Source organism: Monodelphis domestica, chromosome 4 (genome assembly GCF_027887165.1).
Source record: "Monodelphis domestica isolate mMonDom1 chromosome 4, mMonDom1.pri, whole genome shotgun sequence".
NCBI classification, from domain to species: domain Eukaryota; kingdom Metazoa; phylum Chordata; class Mammalia; order Didelphimorphia; family Didelphidae; genus Monodelphis; species Monodelphis domestica.
In genome coordinates this window covers 37,460,566-37,483,074 of record NC_077230.1, presented here as the reverse complement: position 1 = coordinate 37,483,074, position 22,509 = coordinate 37,460,566, and the positions used below count along the sequence as shown (strand labels likewise).

General features: G+C 34.4%; 1 protein-coding gene across 4 annotated transcripts in view; it reads right to left on the bottom strand.

Moving 5' to 3' along the window:
• The window catches only part of LOC103097891 (uncharacterized), a 36,522-nt gene extending 31,256 nt beyond the window's left edge, over positions 1-5,266 (bottom strand). The window contains exons 1-3 of one of the 4 annotated variants that reach the window (XM_016433391.2): positions 5,187-5,213; positions 4,400-4,493; positions 1,570-1,680 (exon numbers count right to left, since the gene is read on the bottom strand). In XM_016433391.2, the coding sequence (XP_016288877.1) occupies positions 1,570-1,624 (55 nt within the window). In that variant the 5' untranslated portion in view covers positions 1,625-1,680; positions 4,400-4,493; positions 5,187-5,213. Of the gene's footprint in view, positions 1-1,569; positions 1,681-4,399; positions 4,494-5,186 lie in introns of all 4 variants that reach the window. The other 3 variants (XM_007493489.3, XM_056793291.1, XM_007493490.2) reach the window with 3 other exon arrangements.
• Between the last annotated feature and the right edge of the window lie 17,243 nt (positions 5,267-22,509).

Genomic DNA, 22,509 nt, shown 5'->3' with positions numbered 1-22,509 from the left:
ATTAAACCTAAGGATTCTTATATACCCACTTGGATAGGACCCTCTTGTCTACGCATAAAAACTTCTGGCAAATCTGTGCTCTGAATACCCCCAACCTATATGTGGGTCATGTTGATTCTACCCTCTGATCCTGCACTTAGCAAAAATGTTTCATTGACTATCTCCCTAGGCTTCCTTTCTGTTGTTAGGTTCCATGGAAACATGTATGTTGAGAATGAAACTATGTGCCAAGTAGATGTATGATCATGAGGTTATAAAATAAAGCTAGGCCTTAGCCAAGGTGGAACAGTTTATCCTGTGAAACCTGTGCTGCAGGTTGAATGTGAAAGCTTTCATTCCGTTGACACCTTCCCACCTCCAAGACCCTATCCCCTATGGGAGGCTGGCCCACCACAGCAAAGTATAGTAGCCTAGTACACTAAACAGTAGTACAACAGATCTTAAACTGTACTATAAGGCTATAATCATCAAAACAATCTGGTTTTCAATGAAACAGATTAGAGATAAATGACCTCAGCAATCTTGTGTTTGATAAAAATCAAAGATCCAAGCTTTGGGGGAAAAGACTCATTATTTGAAAAGAAAAACTGCTGGGAAACTGGAAAAACAGTATGGCAAAAATGAGATATAAATCAAGATCTCAAATTCTATATCAAGATAAGGTAAAAAAGGGTATATAATTTAAACATCAAGAGTGATATTATAAGTAAAGTCCAGAACATATAACATAGACTAAGTTACCTGTCGGATCAGAAGGCAAGAATTTATGACCAAACAAGAGATAAAGGACATGAGATGTAAAATGAATAATTTTGATTACGTAAAATTATTTTTTTGGTAAAAACAAAAGCAACCAAGACTATAAGGGAAACAAGAAACTAGGGAAAATATTTTATAACAGATTCCTCTGATAAAGGTCTCATTTCTCAAACATATAAAGAATTAAGTCAAATTTGTAAGAATTCAAGTCATTCCCCAATTGATAAATGGTCAAAGGATATGAATAGACAGTTTTCAGATGAAGACATCAATACTATATCATTAACCAAATAACAACATGATCTAAATCCTTCTTGATTAAATAAATGCAAGTTAAAACAACTCTTGAGGTACCTTCTCACAGCTATCAGATTAGCCAATATGACAGTAAGGATAATGATAAATGTTGCAAAAGATGTGGTAAAATTGGAACACAAATGCATTGCTGATTGAGTTGTGAACTAATCCAAACATTCTATCCACCTTCAGAGAAGGAACTTTTGCAGTAGGGAAGCAAATGAAAGCATATGTTTTCTCATCTGTTTCTTTGGTTATATGATTTGAGGTATGAATATGACTATTCACTTGTAAAAATGAATTTAGAAACATGTTTTGTGTGATAATACACATATAAACCATATTGAATTCCTTGCTGGCTCCTGGAAAAGGGAGGGAAGAAGAGAGGAATACAATTTGAATTATATAATTTTGGAAAACTTATGTGAAAATTTATTAAAATAAAAAATAAAAATAGAACTGTTTAAAGAATAGTATACATTAATGAAATAAGAAATTATAGTTAATGCTTACCTTTCTCTATTTTAGAAGAAAATAAATCTATTTTCTGTACTCTTCTTTGAGTCATTTTTATCAGAGAAAATTAAAAAGTATCATAATCCTTGCACAGGGAAAATATAGTCCCTTATTTGAATGGAAAATGAAAACAATTTAAAGATGTATAGTCAACAAAATACAAAGACAATTTCAAAGAACAAAGATATATTAATTTTTAAAAAATATTATCAGTCTTTTTACATGAAATGAAACCCTCCCTCAAAAAATCATTTTATTATTTATTTTATTATTTTATTATTATTATATTTAGTCCAAATATATCCAAGAATAATTTTCACTTTATCAATTTATCTTATATGTTGAAATTTCCTTGTTCCTTGTTCATTAATTTTGAGGTAAAAAAAATCAGCATTTTATCTAATATAAGGAAAATTCAAAAGCAATATACAACATAGATATAACCTAATTTACACTTATACTTAAAGGTATGAGGTGCATTGAATGAAGTTCTTTCTAGTGTAAGGCTATCCTTTATATTTTACAAAAAAAAAAATCCATTTTTTAAGACAGACATAAGCTAACAATCTGACTCTACATAGCTATATTTTCGTATCCTGACTGGAATCCTATTTCCTTTTCCAATTTCTGCCTGTCAAGAAAATTTCAGCATTGATTGATTTTATTGTCACGCATCTTTCTCTGCCTGTTATATTAGACAACAAGAAACCTTCCCATCCCCAAAAAATACCTTGTTGACTTTTCAGCTCCTTTCAACTCCCCTAATACATGGAAATGAGCATGGGAGTCAGAAGACTCCCATGTCCTAGGTACAGCCTCTCACAGGAATACCAGAGCCCTTACTCTACTGAAGGTATTCATACCATAGGAACTTAGACACCTGAAGGCATAAGTTTGATTCTTTTCAAAAATTTTCTTACTTCTTAAATTTTATCACCTATGAAGTTCTGTATTTGTCTAATGCTTTGCTCTTTTGATATGGAAGATGCTCCATTTGCTATCTCATTTGATGAATATACAGTCAGTTCACAATAGAATTATCACATTCATTCTTTTCATGTTCTTTCTAACTAAAGGAGTAAAAGCTGAAGTTGACCAACTTTTAAGATATAACAATATAATAGATAAGTTTATTTATTATGACAATATATATTCTATCTGTAACAAGCATGCAATATATGTAGAGAAAGAGACATAGAAAATATATGCAGCTAATGTGCCTATCAAATCAGAAAAACAAATTATAATATCATAAATCAAGAAATTTATAAGTAGGAGGAACCTTCAGAGATCTTGTAGAGCAGAAGTTCTTAAGTTCTTAATCTATTTTGTGTAATATACCTCTTTAGTAATTTGGTGAAGATCCTTACCAAGAAGAATGGTTTTAAATTCAAAAAGCAAAATTCAAAGAATTACTAAGGAATTAATTATACTGACATATAGGCATCAAAATTTAAAACAAAGCAAACTCACTGACCATAAGTTAACAAATCTTAGAAAAAGTCTGACTTCCTTATTGAACATAGGAGCAAATTAAGGCACAGAAAAGATAAGTGAAAGTGAAAGAATGAATCATTAAATGATTGATTATGATAATGATGAATCATTAAAAATTTTAGTGAATAGAAAAGCACTTGTTTGGTGATATTAAAATGATCTCTGACAAACTGGCATAGGTGCAGTTTTTGTGGGTATATTTGCTTATGCACAGACATAGCATAGACTTGAGCACAGATATAGACAAATTTAGATATAAATATGAATGAATATATTAATATTGAATACTGTAAACCTTAAAATTCCTTAGACTTATAAATGTTGGAAATTTCACCATTGGGAAATTTCATACTTGGAAAATTTCTTACTGATAGTCTATTGGAATGTGAACCCCATTGGCATGGGAGGTTCCTCCTCCTCCCTTCTTTTTTTTTTATTTTTAATTTTATAGTATTTTATTTGATCATTTCCATGCATTTTTCATTAAAGACAAAGATCATTTTCTTTTCCTCCCTCCCACCCCCTGTGGCCGACGCGTGATTCCACTCCTCCTCCTCCCTTCTTAAGATTACTTTAGGACAGAAACCTTTTGCTGAACAATGGAAAGGACTTTGACCTATGCTTAAGCATAGAACAGGAATTTCTTTGAGTCATGATTGATTTTAGAATTGACACAATGGAGATACTTGGAATCAATCTCCACCCTACTCAGTCCTAACAGGATTTAGGAAGGGCTGTAGCAAAGGATCAAAGATTTAATTATTTGAAAATATGACCTTCAACAGACATGTGCAAAGCCAGAGACCTCTGGGCGGTCCTGGGTTAAGCTAGAGCCTCCATTGGCACAGGGAAATTGATGGACAGTGATTGGTAGATGTGAGAACTGAGGGGAGGCAACTTGGATGGTGTCCTTAAAGAGAGAGGGGTCTGAAGACTCAGGGGGTGGTTGAGGAGTTTGTCGGAGTGGTTGGAGTGTGCTCTGAGAAGCTTGCTCTGAAGGAAGCTGAAGGTGGGGGCCTTTGAGACTGTTTCTCCATTTTGGTCACGTGAGTAATAGGGACTGATCTCTTTTCTTTGCCCCAGCTATTTAAGGGCTTGGACCTTTTGGCCCAGCCTAAACAGAAGGGGTATTTAAGCCCTATTCCCTTCTCTCCCCTTTCTCTCTCTCCCTCTCTCTCTCTAATTCCTTTCTTCCTCCTGTTTGTAATTAAACTCCATAAAAGGTTGACTGCTGACTTGAGTTTTCATTTAGGAATTACATAGCTGAATTCCTTGGCGACCTTAAATTAATATATATCAGTCTTTTAAAGTGATTTCCTTGTCACAATACCTAGATAAGGCAGAGCCTTAGATAGAGCCTCAGATATTTACTTGTCATGTGACCCAGGCAAGTCACTCAACCATGTTTGCTTCAGTTTCCTCATCTATAAAATGAATTTGAAAAACCAATTCAGTATCTTTGCAAAAAACCCAAAAAAACAACAACCTGTCAGACAAATGAAATTACTAAAAAACCACCAAAACATATAAATATATGCATATATACTTATATTTACATAAAATAGATATATGGTACATATCTTGATGTGTATCTGAGTGTCAATATGTGTTTATAGTTATACATGTATATGTACTGGTAGGTCTCTATATGGACACATTTATGCTAATAAATATTAATATGGAGAAAAAGAGAAATTTCCATTAATTTTCCCTCTTCCTCATTCCTTAATGACATTGTTAGATTTGTTCACTAGATAAATGACTAAAATAGAGAAAATACTATGAAACTAAAAATACATCAGAAGATAATGGTTATGCTATGCTTTCCCCCTGGAACCTACTATAGCATCTTATAATATTTATAGATTCCTCAACAATGTCAAGTCTCTTTGAAGCTGGACAAAACTTCAGAGATACATTTTAGATTTCTGTAATCTTGGGCCACTATTGAAAAATATCAGTGAATTCTTCAAGAGATTAAGAAAAATTTCTATATCAGAAAGCATCAATTCATAGCAAACCATTCCACAACTAAATAATCCACAGCAAACTACCCCATAGCACACAATTCCAGAATTATCAAACTTCCACCCTCTGAGCCATAACACATGTCTTACCTAGTTTTTTTCTTATTTAGACATTCTCTTCCAGTCCCCTGCCCTTATTTATCATCATCCTTCTGGCTACCTTGGTGATGTTACATAACATCATAAGTGCTCTATGATGTAGTCATCTTTTATTGGCTGTTGAGTGTTTGGTCCCATGAGGGAGCAACCTGAATAAATTCTCTTCATTTGCTTTAAATTCTTTATCCTGAATAAATTCTCTTCATTTGTTTTAAAACTGAAAATGGTCAGTTAGGACTCCAAAAGTACCAACAAGGAAATACCTATGTGAACTGATACAGAGTGAATTAAACAGAACCAGGAGGACATTAAAAATAATATCAGCAATGTTGTGGAATGGTTAAATGTGACAGACTATGCTACTAACAGTAACTGCAACAATCCAAGACAATTCTGAGGGACTTATGAAAAAGAATGCAATCTTCTTTCAGGGTAAGAACTGTTGGAATAAAAATGCAGAAGAAAATATGTGATTTATCATTTATTTATTTGAATATATGAGTAGGTGTTTTGGTTTTATGAGATTATTCAATTACAAAAATGAATAATATGGAAATGTAGTTTGCATGATAATACATGTTTAACCTAAATTGAATTGCTTGTCAGCTCTGGAAGTGGGGAGGAAAGAAGGGTGAGAGACAACATGGATCATATAATTTCAGAAAACTTATGTGAAAACTTGTTATTAAATTAAAAATACATACCCCCCCCAAGAAAGCACCAATCAGAGTTAATAGATTCTTAAACCCAGGTCTACCTGATCTTTCAATTTTGCCTCCTTTATTTACATTTGAACTGCAGACTTCTTTTTCTTTCAATTGAGACGATTTTACTTCCTAAATTTCAAAATAAGCTTCCTTATCAACAATATGTATCCAATTCCACCTATAAATCTACTGACCAATAAGTATTGTTAGTCTGCTATGTGGTAAACATCAAGCTTGAGATGAACAAAAGTGCCAATTAGTCCCTGCCCTCAAGGGGCATAATATGGTTTAGTTCACACAGTGCCAGAAAATGCATGCTGGACCAGATTAAAATGTAATTGGTAAATATTTAACAAAATATTAAAAAGTGAAATAAAGAAATTATTACTACAGGGTTCTCTAAATCAGCATGAGGTCCCCAGGGATCCTTATGTAGTGTTTAATGGTTTCCAATAATATTTCTGTTTGATACCACTGATTTAGATAATAAAGACTATATTTATATATAATATATACATATACATATATATATATATATATATATATATATATATATATATATATATATATACAAATATCTAGCAAGAGACTGAGAAGCAGTTGTCAGACAGGCTGGATGTGTTCCAAGAGAATAAAGTAATGGAAATCCATAGAAGAGAATATTCAGAAGGAAGTAGTTAACAGTGTCACATGCTGCAAAGAAATCACTAAAGGCAATTTAGCAAAGACTATTGGATTTGACAAATTAAAAAAAAAAAAACATTGGTAACTTTACTGAGACCAGACACCAGATTAGGTACAGAGGCTTAGAAAAAAGTGGAGATGCCCCCCTTAGAGAGCAGGGTCTTCTGAAAAAAAAAAAAAGGAACCTAGAGGCGGAGTCAAGATGGCAGCCTAGAAGGAGCATAGACCTGGCAGCCTGGCCAGAGCTTTGGAGATCCTCCATATTTGCTCCAGCCATCCAGGAAGTTTAGAACTCAGAAGAAACCCAGCCCAATTAAGTTCAATCCCATCAAAAGTCTCCAGAACTCAGGGAAGCCCAGGCTCGCCACGCATCCTCATTGACTGCTGGACTTTAAGCCAATCAAAAGCCTCCAGAGAACAGGGAAGCTCAAACCCCCAACAACCCTCCCCCAGAGACTATACCAAGAGATCTTCTGTTAAAGCTGCAAGAGGGAAGACTGATAGAAGCCCACAAAAAACAAAAAAATGAAAGGAACAAGAGCACAGACAAATACGGGGAGTAAAGAAGGGATGAATTTGAGCAAACAACAGAAAAAGAAGAAAGAAACTAAAATACACAGTTTCTTCTCAGCAAATGGAATAGAGGGGGAGAGATCAGCAAAAAAAAAAAATTAAGAGACTCAATAAGTTAAAATGATATGTATCCCTATAAGAAAAGAGGTCATTGGTAACTCTTAAAAACTGTTGCTATCACCTGGGCAGCTAGAAGAATTACACTTAGAAGGAACAGTGACAAACTGTATAGGATGAAAGGACAAGACATAAATAGGTATATAGATATATGCATGCATAAATACATACACATGTGTATGTATCTATATATATATACAGCACTAGAGCTAAAAAAAGAGGTTATGACTAAAAGAAATGGGAAAAGAAACAAATGGGGGTAAATTTCTATGTCACAAAGAAGCTCATGGTGGGAGGGAGGAAAACATCGATACACTGAAAGGGTAAAGAGGTTGGAGATAGGAAATACTCAACTCTTACGTACTTTGAAAGTGACCCAAAGAGGGAAGAACAATCTAATCCATTGGGGAAGAGAATAGATTTGCACCCTATAGGGGAGTAGAAGGGTAAAAAACGGACTGGTGGGGAAGGAAGCATTACTAGGGAGGGAGAGGGTGGGGTGGGGGAAATTTTAAAAAGACTACAGGGGAAAATAAGGGAGGGAATAAAAAGGGAGGGGGTAGAAAGGGAAGTAAAATAAGGAGGGGGAACAAGGGGGACTGACTATAAACAAACATTGATATAGAAGGAAACAGTGAAAGAAGAAAAGGTAGGATCAGGAGTAGAAATCAAAATGCTGGGAAATACACAGCTAGTAATCATAACTCTGAATGTGAATGGAATGAACTCACCCATAAAACGCAAGCGAATAGCAGAATGGATTAGAATCCAAAACCCTACCATATGCTGTCTGCAAGAAACACACATGAGGAAGGTAAATACGCATAGGGTGAAAGCAAGAGGATGGACCCAAATCTATTGGGCATCAAGTGATAAAAAGAAGGCAGGAGTCGCAATCATGATATCCGACAAAGCCAAAGTAAAAATAAATCTAGTTAAAAGAGATAGGGAATATAATTACATCCTGATACAAGGCAGTATAGACAACGAAGAAATATCTGTACTCAATATGTATGCACCAAATGGCAAAACATCCAAATTTTTAAAGGAGAAACTAGAGGAGCTCAAGGATGAAATAGATAGAAAAACTATTCTAGTGAGAGATCTGAACTTTCCACTATCCGAACTAGATAAATCAAATAAAAAAAATAAATAAGAAAGAGGTGAGAGAAGTAAATGAAATCTTGGAAAAATTAGAGTTAGTAGACATATGGAGAAAAATAAATAGGGACAAAAAGGAATACACCTTCTTTTCAGTAGCACATGGTACATTCACAAAAATTGACCATGTATTAGGGCACAAAATCATTGCAAACAAGTGCAAAATGGAAGAAATAATAAATGCAACCTTCTCAGACCACAATGCAATAAAAATAATAATTAGTAAAGGTACATGAAGAGATAAATCAAAAATTAATTGGAAATTAAACCATATGATTCTCCAAAACCAGCTAGTTAAAAAACAAATCATAGAAACAATTAATAACTTCATTGAAGAAAATGACAATGGTGAGACATCCTTTCAAAACCTATGGGATGCAGCCAAAGCAGTACTCAGGGGGAAATTTATGTCCTTGAGTTCATATATAAACAAATTAAGAAGGGCAGAGGTCAATGAATTGGGCATGCAAATTAAAAACTAGAAAGTGAACAAATTAAAAATCCTCAAATGAAGACTTAATTAGAGATCCTAAAAAATCAAAGGAGAAATTAATAAAATTGAAAGTCAAAGAACTATTGATTTAATGAATAAGACCAAAAGCTGGTACTTTGAAAAAACAAATAAAACAGACAAAGTACTAGTCAGTCTAATTAAAAAAAGAAAAGAAAAAACCAAATTGACAGTATCCAAGATAAAAAGGGAGACCTCACCTCTAATGAAGAAAAAATCAAGGCAATCATTAAAACTACTATGCCCAAGTATATGGCAAAAAATATGGCAATCTAGGTGATATGGATGAATAATTACAAAAATATAAATTGCCTAGACATTGGTATAGAAGAAGAAGAAATTATCTAAACAACCATATATCAGAAAAAGAAATTGAACAAGCCATCAAAGAACTCCCTAAGAAAAAATGCCCAGGACCAGACAGATTCACAAATGAATTCTATCAAACATTCAAAGAACAGCTAACCCCAATACTATACAAACTATTTGACAGAATAAGCCAAGAAGGGGTTCTACCAAATTCTTTTTACAACACAAACATGGTACTGATCCCAAAGCCAGGCAGGTCAAAAACAGAGAAAGAAAAATATAGGCCAATCTCCCTAATGAATATAGATGCAAAAATCTTAAATCAGATACTAGCAAAAAGACTCCAGCAAGTCATCACAAGGGTTATCCACTATGATCAGGTAGGATTCATACCAGGAATGCAAGCATGGTTCAATATTAGGAAAACCATCCACATAATTAACCATATAAACAAGCAAACCGACAAAAATCACATGATTATCTCAATAGATGCAGAAAAAGCCTTTGACAAAATACAACACCCATTCCTATTGAAAACACTAGAAAGTATAGGAATAGAAGGGCCTTTCCTAAAAATGATAAACAGTATATACCCAAAACCATCAGCAAACATCTTCTGCAATGGGGAAAAACTCAAAGCCTTCCCAATAAGATCAGGAGTCAAACAAGGATGCCCATTATCACCTTTATTATTTAATATTGTACTAGAAACACTAGCAGTAGCAATTAGAGAAGAAAAAGAAATTGAAGGCATCAAAATAGGCAATGAGGAGACCAAGCTGTCACTCTTCGCAGATGATATGATGATTTGCTTAAAGAATCCTAGGTATTCAACCAAAAAGCTAATCGAAATAATCAACAACTTTAGCAAAGTTGCAGGATACAAAAATAAACCCACATAAGTCAGCAGCATTTCTATATATCTCCAACCCAGTTCAGCAGCAAGAACCAGAAAGAGAAATTCCATTTAAAGTCACTCGAGACAATATAAAATACGTAGGAATCTATCTGCCAAGACAAACACAGGAACTATATGAACACAACTACAAAACACTCTCCACACAATTAAAACTAGATCTAAACAATTGGAAAAACATTGATTGCTCATGGGTAGGATGAGCTAACATAATAAAAATGACCATCCTACCCAAGCTTGTCTATCTATTTAGTGCCATACCCATTGAACTACCAAAGAACTATTTTACTGAATTAGAGAAAACAATAACAAAGTTCATTTGGAAGAATAAATGATCAAGGATATCCAGGGAAATAATGAAAAAAAAATACAAAGGAAGGTGGCCTTGCAGTCCCAGATCTTAAATATAGATTACAAAGCAGTGGTCATCAAAACAATTTGGTACTGGCTAAGAGACAGAAAGGAGGATCAGTGGAATAGACTTGGGGTAAATGTCCTCAGCAAGACAGTCTTTGACAAACCCAAAGACCCCAGCTTTTGTGACAAAAATCCACTATTTGACGAAAACTGCTGGGAAAATTGGAAGACAGTGTGGGAGAGATTAGGTTTCGATCAACACCTCACACACCCTACACCAAGATAAACTCAAAATGGGTGAATGACTTGAACATAAAGAAGGAAACTATTAAGTAAACTAGGTGAACGCAGAATAGTATACATGTCAGACATTTGGGAAGGGAAGCACTTTAAAACCAAGCAAGTCATAGAAAGAGTCACAAAATGCAAAATAAATAATTTTGACTACATCAAATTAAAAAGTTTTTGTACAAACAAAACCAATGTAACTAAAATTAGAAGGAAAGCAACAAATTGTGAAACAATCCTCATAACAAAAACCTCTGACAAAGGTCTAATTACTCAAATTTATAAAAAGCTAAACCAGTTGTACAAAAAAATCAAGCCATTCTCCAATTGAAAAATGGGTGGGGGACATGAATAGACAATTTTCTATTAAAGAAATCAAAACTATGAATAAGCACATGAAAAAGTGTTCTAAATCTCTTATAATCAGAGAGATGCAAATCAAAACAACTCTGAGGTATCACCTCACACCTAGCAGATTGGTCAACATGATAGCAAAGGAAAGTAATAAATGCTGGAGGGGATGTGGCAAAGTAAGGACTTTAATGCATTGCTGGTGGAATTGTGAATTGATCCAACCATTCTGGAGGGCAATTTGGAACTATGCCCAAAGGGTGATGAAAGACTGTCTGTCTTTTGATCCAGCCATAGCACTGCTGGGTTTGTACCCCAAAGTGATAACAAGGAAAAAGACTTGTATAAGAATATTCATAGCTGCACTGTTTGTGGTGGCCAAAAATTGGAAAACGAGGGGATGCCCATCAATTGGGGAATGGCTGAACAAATTGTGGTATATGTTGTTGATGGAATACTATTGTGCTAAAAGGAATAATAAAGTGGAGGAATTCCATGGAGACTGGAACAACCTCCAGGAAGTGATGCAGAGTGAGAGGAGCAGAACCAGGAGAACATTGTACACAGAGAGGGATACACTGTGGTACAAGAGAACGTAATGGATTTCTCCAGTAATGGCTTTACAATGTCCCTGAACAATCTGCAGGGATCTACGAGAAAAAACAAACAAACTATCCTCAAGCAGAGGACAAACTGAGGGAGTAAAAACACTGAGGAAAAGCAACTGCTTGACTACAGAGGTTGAGGGGACATTATCGAGGAGAGACACTAAGTGAGCACCCTAATGCAAATACCAACAACAAGGAAATGGGTTCAGAGCAAGGACACGTGATACCCAGACGAATGGCGCATCAGCTAGGGAAGGGGTGGAGGGGTTTGGGGGGGAAGAAAAGAAAATGGTCTGTTTCCAATGAACAATGTATCAAAATGACCAAATAAAATAATGTTTTTTTAAAAAAAAATTTTAAAAAGAAAGAAAGTGGAAATGGAAGTACCAATTGTAGATAACTTTTAAAATATTTATCTGAGGAGAGGACAAAGGAAATTTTTCAGGCATAGTTAGGATTTAGAAAGAGTTGCTTTTTTTTGTTTTTAATAATGGGGGAAATTTAGGTATATTTGTAGGTAGCAAAGGAGTCAGTAACTAATGGATATTCAAGATTAGAGAGTAGGGATGGGGATGGTGGGAACAATTTGCTGGAAATACTTGGAAAGAATGGGGTCAAATGTATATATAAAGAGGTTGACTCTTACTTAATGGAAAAGCACTTAAAGGCTGTGGGGACATAGTAGGATACAATAGAGGGATGTGAAATGATAAAGGAAGAAAAGGGAGTTCATATTGGATGGCCTGTTTTTTTCAGGGAATCTAAGTTTTCAGCAACAAATATGGATAGCTTGAAGACAAAAGAAATAGTTTGGAACAGCTTCCATGGTAAGTGACATAGGAAATAAATTAGGTAAGATGAATAAGATGGCTTTAATGAGGGCCCAGTTGAGATTAGCTAACATGAATTTGTATGGACTCAATTGTAATTTCTTCCACTTCTAGAAGCAAGTGAATAGAAGCAAAGAAGGCAAATGATGGAAATAAAATAGGATTTGGGTTGGACCAGGCATGATAAGGCAAGATAGGAGATAATAAAAGCAAGGATTCAGGAATGTAGGGTTGAACTCATTCTCCAAATGGTCAAAATGGGGACGAGAGGAGAATGTGTAGTCAGAAGTGATCATTCTGAAGGTTAGGAGGATTGGCAGTCTTAGTGAGAACAAAGACACTATTAAGAATTAACCATAGAAAGGGAAGAAAAATAAAAGATTATGACCAATTAATTTCCCAGCATACAAAGACTAAAAATAGTTATGTAAAACTTATCTGGCAAAACTCATAAAGTTTGATTCATTAGGTGGTGCTTTACTCTTTTTTTGGAACATAGAACCTCTCTTCATAGATGGAGTAACCCATCTACTAGCAAATGGCCAATGAAAGAGAAATCAAAAAGAAAGCTTCAAAGACTAGTGAGAGAACATTTTAATGTAATCATTCATCAAGCAGCAAGCATTTGTTAAGTGCTTACAGTGTGCCAAGCATATCACAGACACTGGAGGGTTCAGAGGCAAAAATGAAAGTCTTTACCCTCAAAGAGCCTTTATTTTATTAGAAGAGTCGATATGTATGTAAATATAATCAAAATAAGTACAAAATAAAATTTATGAGGCAAGTGCACTAGCAGATGTTGGTGTCATGTGGAAAGATTGTAGAAGGTGTCAAATAAATTTTGAAGGAAACAAAGAATTTTTAAAGGCAAATACGTAGAGTGGGAGTGTAAACCCCCTCCCCCCCAATGTGTTTGGGACAGCAAGCACAGAGGTTTGGCAATGGGAGATAGACTACTATTATACTATGAGGAATACTAAGAAAAAGGTCAATGTGGCTAAACTGAAAAAGAGAAGTAATGTATAATAAGGTAATGAAAGGCTTTAAAAATTAAAACAGGAGAGTATATATGATCCTGGAGGAAATATAAGAATGATACCTACCAAATGACTAAAGGTGTTTCTAAAAGAAAGGTGGTTAGAAGATAGTTAAAAGCTAGCAACTAATAAGAGTTTACTATGTGCTAGAAGAAACCAATAAGAAGGTTCAACGGCTGAGATGGCAATGCAGCAAGGCACCATGGAGCATCGTGGAGTGCTTAGGGCGTGTTGGAGCACAAAAGACAACACGGCCATCCAATGCAGCTGAGGAAGTCTCCAGGTGTAATGATTTTTCGTGCCAATGGACCGAGGCTTCCAATGCCAAGAGAGTGGGACTGTCTCTGTGCATCGACTTTTCCACTTAAATCTCCTTCACGCACAAGTGTTTTTGTGTACACTCATCTACATCACAGATGAAAGCACACAAAGATAATCATCATCCTCGGTTACCGAGAGACTACTACTACAATATGAGCTACAATATAAATACAGAATAATTCTGAGGGAGAAGTTACTTGGGGAGAAGTTGGAGGATCAAGAAACATTCTGAGGGGATATGATTGAGGAAAGACTCTAAATGAATACCCTAATGCAAATACCAACAACATGGAAATGGGTTCAGATCAAGGACACATGTGATACCCAGAAGAATCATGTGCTATCTATGGGAGGGGTGGTGGGAGGGCAGGGGGAGGGAAAAATGATGTTTGTTTCCAATGGATAATGTTTGAAAATTACCTAATAAAATGATATTTAAAAGGAAAAACACCCTAAGGATTCTAAGTGTGAATTACCATGCACTCATTCCACAAATCACCTCCTGCAATAAATCCCCAAATGACAGCTTCCAGGAAAGTTTAAGCCAATTTCAAGAGACTTGAAGGTCAAGGAGAAAATACTGGAAGCATCCAGAAAGAAAGTAGTTTTACTGCCAGCTCTCTTTTAACCAATGATTACCAATTCTCTCTGCCTTACTTTCAAGTTGTTTTCTTCAGGAAAGCCCCCTCCTTTTGTCTTTTGTTGGCTTTGTAACACCTGTCATTTTGAGGTGCTATTTTAAGGTTGTTTTGGGAAGACTTTCCAGTCAGTTTAAGCTTTAGGTGTGTAAAAATGGAGATTTGAACCCTACACTTCAATCCCCAGAAGTCCTTGGTACTTCCCAGAATTCTCTATAATCTCACCTGAGTGCAAGATCACAATTTGTATTTAAACTGGCTGTAACGCCTACTTCGCTCTCTTTTTCCGCTTCTAAGCACACGCATCTCTCTACCTGGCAGACAAGATAGGTTGTGAATGGGCTAATGTGCCCTAGGCATGTGCTTTTCTTATTTTGTATTTTCTTATTTCCTTGATTTCTAATAATCTTAATAAACCTCTAAAATATAATAACTTTTATTACAGTAGAGACTAAATTTAACTTTTACAGCTATTAGTAAACCACCATCCTGGTTTCATTCCCCAGGCTTGTTTTAGATATTTGACCAGTTCCAAGATAGTTCCTAGAAAAGGAAATAGCTTATATGTGTCCTATTTAGGAGTGTAGCATAATTTCACTTATGCAATAACAACTCACCTTGCTCCTGTCCTGCTAAGAAAATACCTCAATGAAGTCTTCCAATTTTTCTGATACTAAGTAAATACAAAACTCCATTGTGAGAGTGAAAAATTAGAGTTGTAGGGTGAAGTCAAGAGGGTAGAGCAAGAGGAAACTTTTTTAAACATGTTTACTCAGCGTATCAACTCCAAAAAAGTAAAAAACATGCTATATCAAATATGGATTAGAAAAGGCAGGAAAAATTCACATTGAGACATTTTTTCTAAATCAGCTTAGGAAGAGAGATCTATGTATACTAGGTTGGGGATTGTCCAAGAAAGGCAATATAGTTAAAGCAGAGGCAGGTACTGGGAGCATGCTAGTGCTTAGGAACAGAATGGGATCTTAGATAGAGCACTGGACAGAAAAAGATGACAGGAGTCCCCTGAACTAGGACTTCCTAAAACAAGTCACCTAGAATCTTTGTTGCCCACTAGACAGTTCCAGGTCACAGATCCAGGTCAAAGAGGAACAGCCTTGAGGGATCATGAGCCTAGTGAGCAAGGAACAAGTTTGAATAATTTACATTTCTGCCTCTGAGTTAGGAACAAGGTGGTAATTTGGTTTTAGCTTTTAGCCCAGCACAGAAATCTGTAATAGCAAAACCAGGACAAGAAATCAAGACCAAAGGAGATCCGGCAGTTGAGTCACTGTGTACTTGAAAAAATTTCCATTGACCTAGCTGAGACTGAAGAAAATTATTGTTGAATTGTATTATTTATTAGTAGCATTTCTATGTGAAATTATTTCCTTAAAGTTTTGAGAGTTAGGTAGAAGCACTTCATATTCTAAAGCTAAAGCAATTTATTCCCAAGCCTCACAAGGCATCTACCTCCATTAGGCCCTTTTGTCTTTTGTTAAAGGCTTTGAAATGATTAAGGTCCTTCTTGCTCTATAAACAAGAACCCTTACCCTAAGGCATTTCAAAGTAAGGCTAATTTGCCAGGTGTACTTGAATATTTTTATAAATGGAATTAGAGCATTTGAGGGCAAAGGGGAAAAAATTGAGAGGGATGGAGGAAATAAATAAGAAGGGAATTAGCTGTTGGACCCGAATATATAAAACCTTGCTTAAGCAACAAACTTTCTGAAAAGCAGAATATACTAAATATAAGTGTAATAAAAAAATATTGAAACTAAATAAAAATACTGAGTAAATAGAGAAAATCAAAGGTATATTGTAGCAAAAGAGATTGAGGAGAAAAAAATTGAAAGTAAAAGACTTATTGAACTAATAAGACTAGCAGATGGTGCTATGTGCTATTAAGAAACAAATAAAATAGAGAATTGGCTAATTTGGTTTAAAAAAAGAAAGAAGAGCCTCAAATTACCAGTATCAAAAAAGAGAAGGGAGATTTCACCTGTGATTAAGAGGAAATTAAACTTGACAATCAGGTAAAATGGCGGAATATTTACAAATATTTAAATTGCTTAGATTAACAAAAGAAGAAATAGAAGACTTAAATAATTCCATTTCAGCAAAAGAAACTGAATAAGCCATCAATAAATTCCCTAGGAAAAAATCCCCAGGGTCAAATTGATTCACAAGTGAATTCTTTCAAACATTTAAAGAATAATTAATCCCAATTCTATGTAAGAATTTGCAAAATAAACAAAGAAGGAGTCCAACCACGTTCTTTTTAAAAATTTATTAATTTATTTTAAAATATTTTTCCATGGTTACATGATGTATTTTCTCTCCCTCCTCCCCTTCCTGAACTGACAAGCAATTCCACTGAGTTATACATGCATTATCACTCAATACCTATTTCCATATTGTTCATTTTTATAATAGAGTAATCTTTTAAAACTAAAATTCCAAATCATATATCCATATAAATACATGACGATTCATATATTTTTCTTCTGTGTTTCTACTCCCATAGTTCTTTTTCTAAATGTAGATAGCATTCTTTTTCCTAAATCCCTAGGGATTGTGCTGGATCACTGCATTGCTATTAGTAGCAAAGTTGATTACATTTGATCATGCCACAATGTTTCAGTTACTGTGTACAATGTTCTCCTGATTCTAATCATTTTACTACACAACAGCTCATGAAAGTTTTTCCAGTTCATATAAAAACCAAGCAGTTCATAATTACTTATATATAGCACAATAGAATTCCATCACCATCATATATGACAATTTGTTCAGCCATTCCCCAATTGAGGAACACCCCTCCATTTTCCAATTTTTTGCCACCACAAAAAGCGTGGCTATAAATATTTTTGTATGGCCCTTTTTTATTATCTCTTTGTGGCTATAAACCTAATGGTATTGCTAGATCAAATCATTCTTTTAAAGTCCTTTGGGCATAATTCCAAATTGCCTTACAGAATGGTTGGATCAATTCACAACTCCACCAGAAGAGCATTAATGTCCCAATTTTGCCACATCCCCTCCACTTTCCCTTACTGTCATAGTGGCCAATCTTCTAGGTGTGAGGTGGTACCCCAGAGTTGTCTTGAATTGTGTAACGATTAAAATTTAGGGGAGATGGGGAGACTGAGGCAGGTAGAAATTAGTTTCTCTCTGCAAGGAGTATTATATTTTTTAGAGGTTTATTAAAGGATAAAGATTAAAGAATATACAAGTAAGAAACATGTGCCTAGGCCAGAGGCCTAGACAAAATAACCTCATATCACGCAAGAGACTGGCCTGCTTCAAACGGAAGTCCAAAAGAGCCGAGCAGCCCTCAAAAGCCTTTGAATCAGCTTAAATGCCTTCTCGATCTCGGCCCAGGTGAGATTACAAGGCATTCTGGGGAAGTGGAGCAAAGGCTCATGGGGATTGTAGTCCTGTATTTGAGTCTATTTTTTTACAGTTGCATTCCTCTAATCAGGAAGCATTTAGAACACGTTTTCATGTGATTATTGATAGTTTTTATTTCTTCATATGAAAACTGTCTATTCATGACCCTTGACCATTTGACTTAATTCCTTTAAATTTGAGATATTAGACCTTTGTCAGAGATTTTTATTATATTTTCCCAGTTTGTTGCTTCCCTTCTAATTTTGGTTGCATTTGGTTTTGTTTATAACAAAACTTATTAATTTAATATAATCAAAATTATTTATTTTACATCTTGTAATGTTCTCTGTCACTTGTTTGGTCTTAAGTTCTTTCCTTTCCCATAGATCTGATAGGTATATTATTCTATGTTCACCCAATTTATTTATAATTTCTTTCTTTATATTTAAGTCATTTAATCATTTTGAATTTATCTTGGTATAGGGCAGTGTTGGTGAAGATGTAGCACAGGGGCATAGCAGGCCCTTGAGGAACTGCTCTGTTCCTCATCTTCCCAGCACCTGAGAACATTTTTTGTTCTCACAAATGATCCAAAACTATCCCAAAGGACTCATGATAAAATATGCCATCTGCTCCCAGAGAAAAAGAGCTGAGAGTTTGAATCCTGATCAAAGCAAACTTTTTTCACTTTAACTTTTTTCTTTTTGTTTCCTTCCACAAAAGGATGAATATGGGAAAATATTTTACATGATTGCACATGTAAAATCTATATGAGATTGCTTACCATCTCCAGTGTAGAAGGAGTCAGGGGTTAGGAGGCTGGGAGAAGATTCAAGGTTCAATAATCTTTTTTTTTTTTAATTAAACCCTTACCTTCAGTCTTGGAGTCAATATTGTGTATTGGCTCCAAGGCAGAAGAGTAGTAAGGGTTAGGCAATGGGGATTAAGTGACTTGCCCAGGGTCACACAGCTGGGAAGTGTCTGAGGTCAAATTTGAACCTAGGACCTCCCATTACTAAGCCTGACTCTCAATCCACTGAGCCACCTAGCTGCCCCCTCGGTTCAATAATCTTTGAAAAAATGTTGGAAACTGTTTTTACACATAATTAGACGGAAATAATATGAAATTTAATTTTTTTAAAGACTAGCTGGACTCTCTGAATTCCACAACTAAAAAGAAAAGGCTCTATACATCATAAAGTGTAAAAGAAAACTACCTGTATCTCTTCTTGGAACTTGAGGGCAAAGTGGAAATACACAGAATTTTCCAGCCATCTCCAGAAATAAACCTCAAAATGAAAACTCCCAGGAACACTGAAGCCAGAATTCTGAGTTCCTGGTTCAAAATAAAAATAGTGCAAACATCCAGAGAAGATTCAAGTACTAAGGAGCCACAATAAGGATCACACATGATTTAGCAGCTACCACCACAAAGAAGTTGAAAACTTGTCCAGAAGGCAAAGAATGTTGTTACATCCTTTCCAAAGGAAAACCAAACTGTAACTATTCATCTCTGTTAATTTTAAAAATTCTAAACTTAAAGAAGATATTGTCCTTTCTAGAAATGCTACATAAGGTCAGAAGCAATTAGAAATTAAAGAAATAGTAATCCACCAATTTTGTTTTGTTTTGGATGAATCCCTCCCTTAATTTGCCCTTCTTCTGAGTCCCCCTTCCCTTTTCTTCTATTTATTTCCTCTTTCCTACACCATCACAGCTTAATTTGAAATTGCCTCAAAAATATACTGTGTACATTTTGTATATAAATTATCACTTCTATGTTGTATCCCCCATTAGACTATGACCTCCTTAACACTTAATTTTGTATCCCCAGAGCTTACTGAATGAAGAGAGGGAGGGCAAAACTAACTTTAACTAACTCACACTTCAGGTATGACAAAGTATGGGTAGATTTCCTGCAGTTCATCTTTGAGATATATCTAATTGTTTTTTTTTCACCACTAGAACCATTGCTAACATATACTTACTAATACTATGCACAAACTCTTTAAAGTCTGCCCAGTCTGTTGCCCAAGAGTAGTCTGTGGTGCTTCCAGGTGTTCTTTATAAAATTCATTTTAACTTAAAATTATTAATATATTTTGCTTCAACACAACCATTACTTTATTACAAATGCCCTCGTCTCTCATAAAGTATATTATCATCAAAACAGTTATTTCATCAATTATTAACAGAAAATAATGAACTATGTGGGGGTCTACTAGAACTAGAGGCAACCACTGAGCATTTATACCTCAGAAATTAGCAAACTCTGCAAATTGGGACTTTTACTGATTGTCTATATTCAAAATGATGAAGAAAATGTTAATAATGTATATTAAAGTGTGTCCTATGTTTATTTTTTCTCAGAAAACCTATTATTAACCATTTGCCAGTATACTCCTAAAATCAACCTTTAAATTGCACAATCAAATCCTAACATTGGTTTGAACACAATTTTGTTGCCTCCCCATGAAAACTTTTTTTTCACATTATTAATCATTTCCATATGTTGGGTTTTTTTGGTCCTATTTTCTTTACATAAATCTTCCTATGATTCTCTGAATCCTCAATATTTATCTTTATGCCAAAATAATATCATATTTACAACATATTTAATCATTATTGTTCAGACCAATTTCTAGCTGAATCTTTTCTTTTCTGATTTCTCTTATCAAAAATAATACTACTATAAATAGTTGCGTATATTTATATCTTTTGTCACCATCAGTTACCTCCTTGGAGTCTTTGACTATACAAAATCTTTACTATGTATGTTGACTTGCTTTTGAACACTGTGTCAAAACTTTCATTGCATTGTTCTGCCTCCTCATCCTTTGCAACAAGTGTTGACACATGTAAATTGAAAATATATTTATAGGGTTCTTTTTGCTAATGTTTATCATGAACACTTCATATTACAATATGAGATAATCACATTTTGTCAATGTTTCTTATCATTTTTAATTTCAAAAGAGAACCAATTCAGCCATCTCTTTTCTTAGTTTCTATAAAATGAACCAGTAAACCTTCCTTCCACCTAGCTGTACCTTCCTGTTTTTTTTTTCTGAGATTATCAATATTGCTATGGTTCAGCCCCTAAATCCATCTTCAGATTTGGGGAACATTAATTAAGAATCTTAAAAAGCAATTCTCTATCTCTTTTTATCTGCATACATCACAGGTTTTTTACATGGGGTCATGAACATACTTTTTAATAATGATAATGATTTCAATATAATGGGGTTCCTTTGCAATCCCATGTATTTATTTTAAAACATTCTGAGAAGGGATACATAGGTTTTTCAAAAACAATGAATAACACCTGGTCTACATAAAACCCATTTTATATGTATCTAAAATACACCCAGTGATAATACAAATGATAATCACAAAACTAACTGGGAAGTGATGGGAAAACAAGAACCTCCTAGGTGAAGTCCCTCTGGTGTTTTTTCCTATATGTGAATTTGTGGGATTAAGGCAAGAGAGATCAAGTTGTCAAAACCAGCCATCTCCAGCCCAAATAGTTCTAGCGCTAAGTGCTCCCCAAAATAGGAAAATTTGGAAAAGTGAGTAAACTTATAAGCTCAATCAAAATAAATGCTTATTTATATTTTCCATGGGCAAATAATAGGCATTTAATAAATGTTAGTCAACCCACTGACTTAGGGGGAAAAAATCAAGAATTTGGGAATTTTGAGGTGAACAAATTGTAGAAATATATAGGGACACTGACACTGAGAGAAATTTTTCATGTGCTTTATTATTTGTAGACTTCATTGAATGTCACATATAAAATTATTGGGACCCATATTTTTGTCCAAATCATGAACATTTTTAATGGTTGATTGTGTGATCATAAAAGCAAAGACTCTTCTCTTGGAGCATTAATATTTGGTTAATGCTTGGGTAGTTTTTGAACCTTAAGAAATCAAATCTGTAGATATTCTCTTGAAGTAAAAATTTAGTATGCTAATCACAATCACAGAGAAAAAGTAATCTTAAATTGGCTGCTATGTTTTATATATTCTCCATTCAACAAAAACCTATTCTTTTAATATTAATGTTTGGCATGATTAATTCTAGTTAATTTGTTGGAATTCTCATTAATAATGCAAATAGATAATTTTTAATTATCCTTTAATAATATTTTGCTATTAATGGTATGGAAAGAGTGATAAGCAAATCAAGTTGAAACAAAATATAAACATGTGCCATAGTATTATAAAACTATACACTTCTTTGACAGTTAAAATCTATTAAAAACATGTTTGAGACAATATATATGTTTCTATATGTACTAAATAAAAATATGGTCAAATAAAAAATCAGATATATGAATGAATTTCTGATAATCATTTTAATGAAACTTGTACAACTGCTAATCATCTTTTTGAGTTCAAGTTCCTTGATAATATTAATTTCAGTTTTTGTCAGTATCTTGCTCTCCCTTTTCTCTCTCTCTATATATATGCCAAATTCACACATGTAGGACTTTATAGCACTCTTCCAT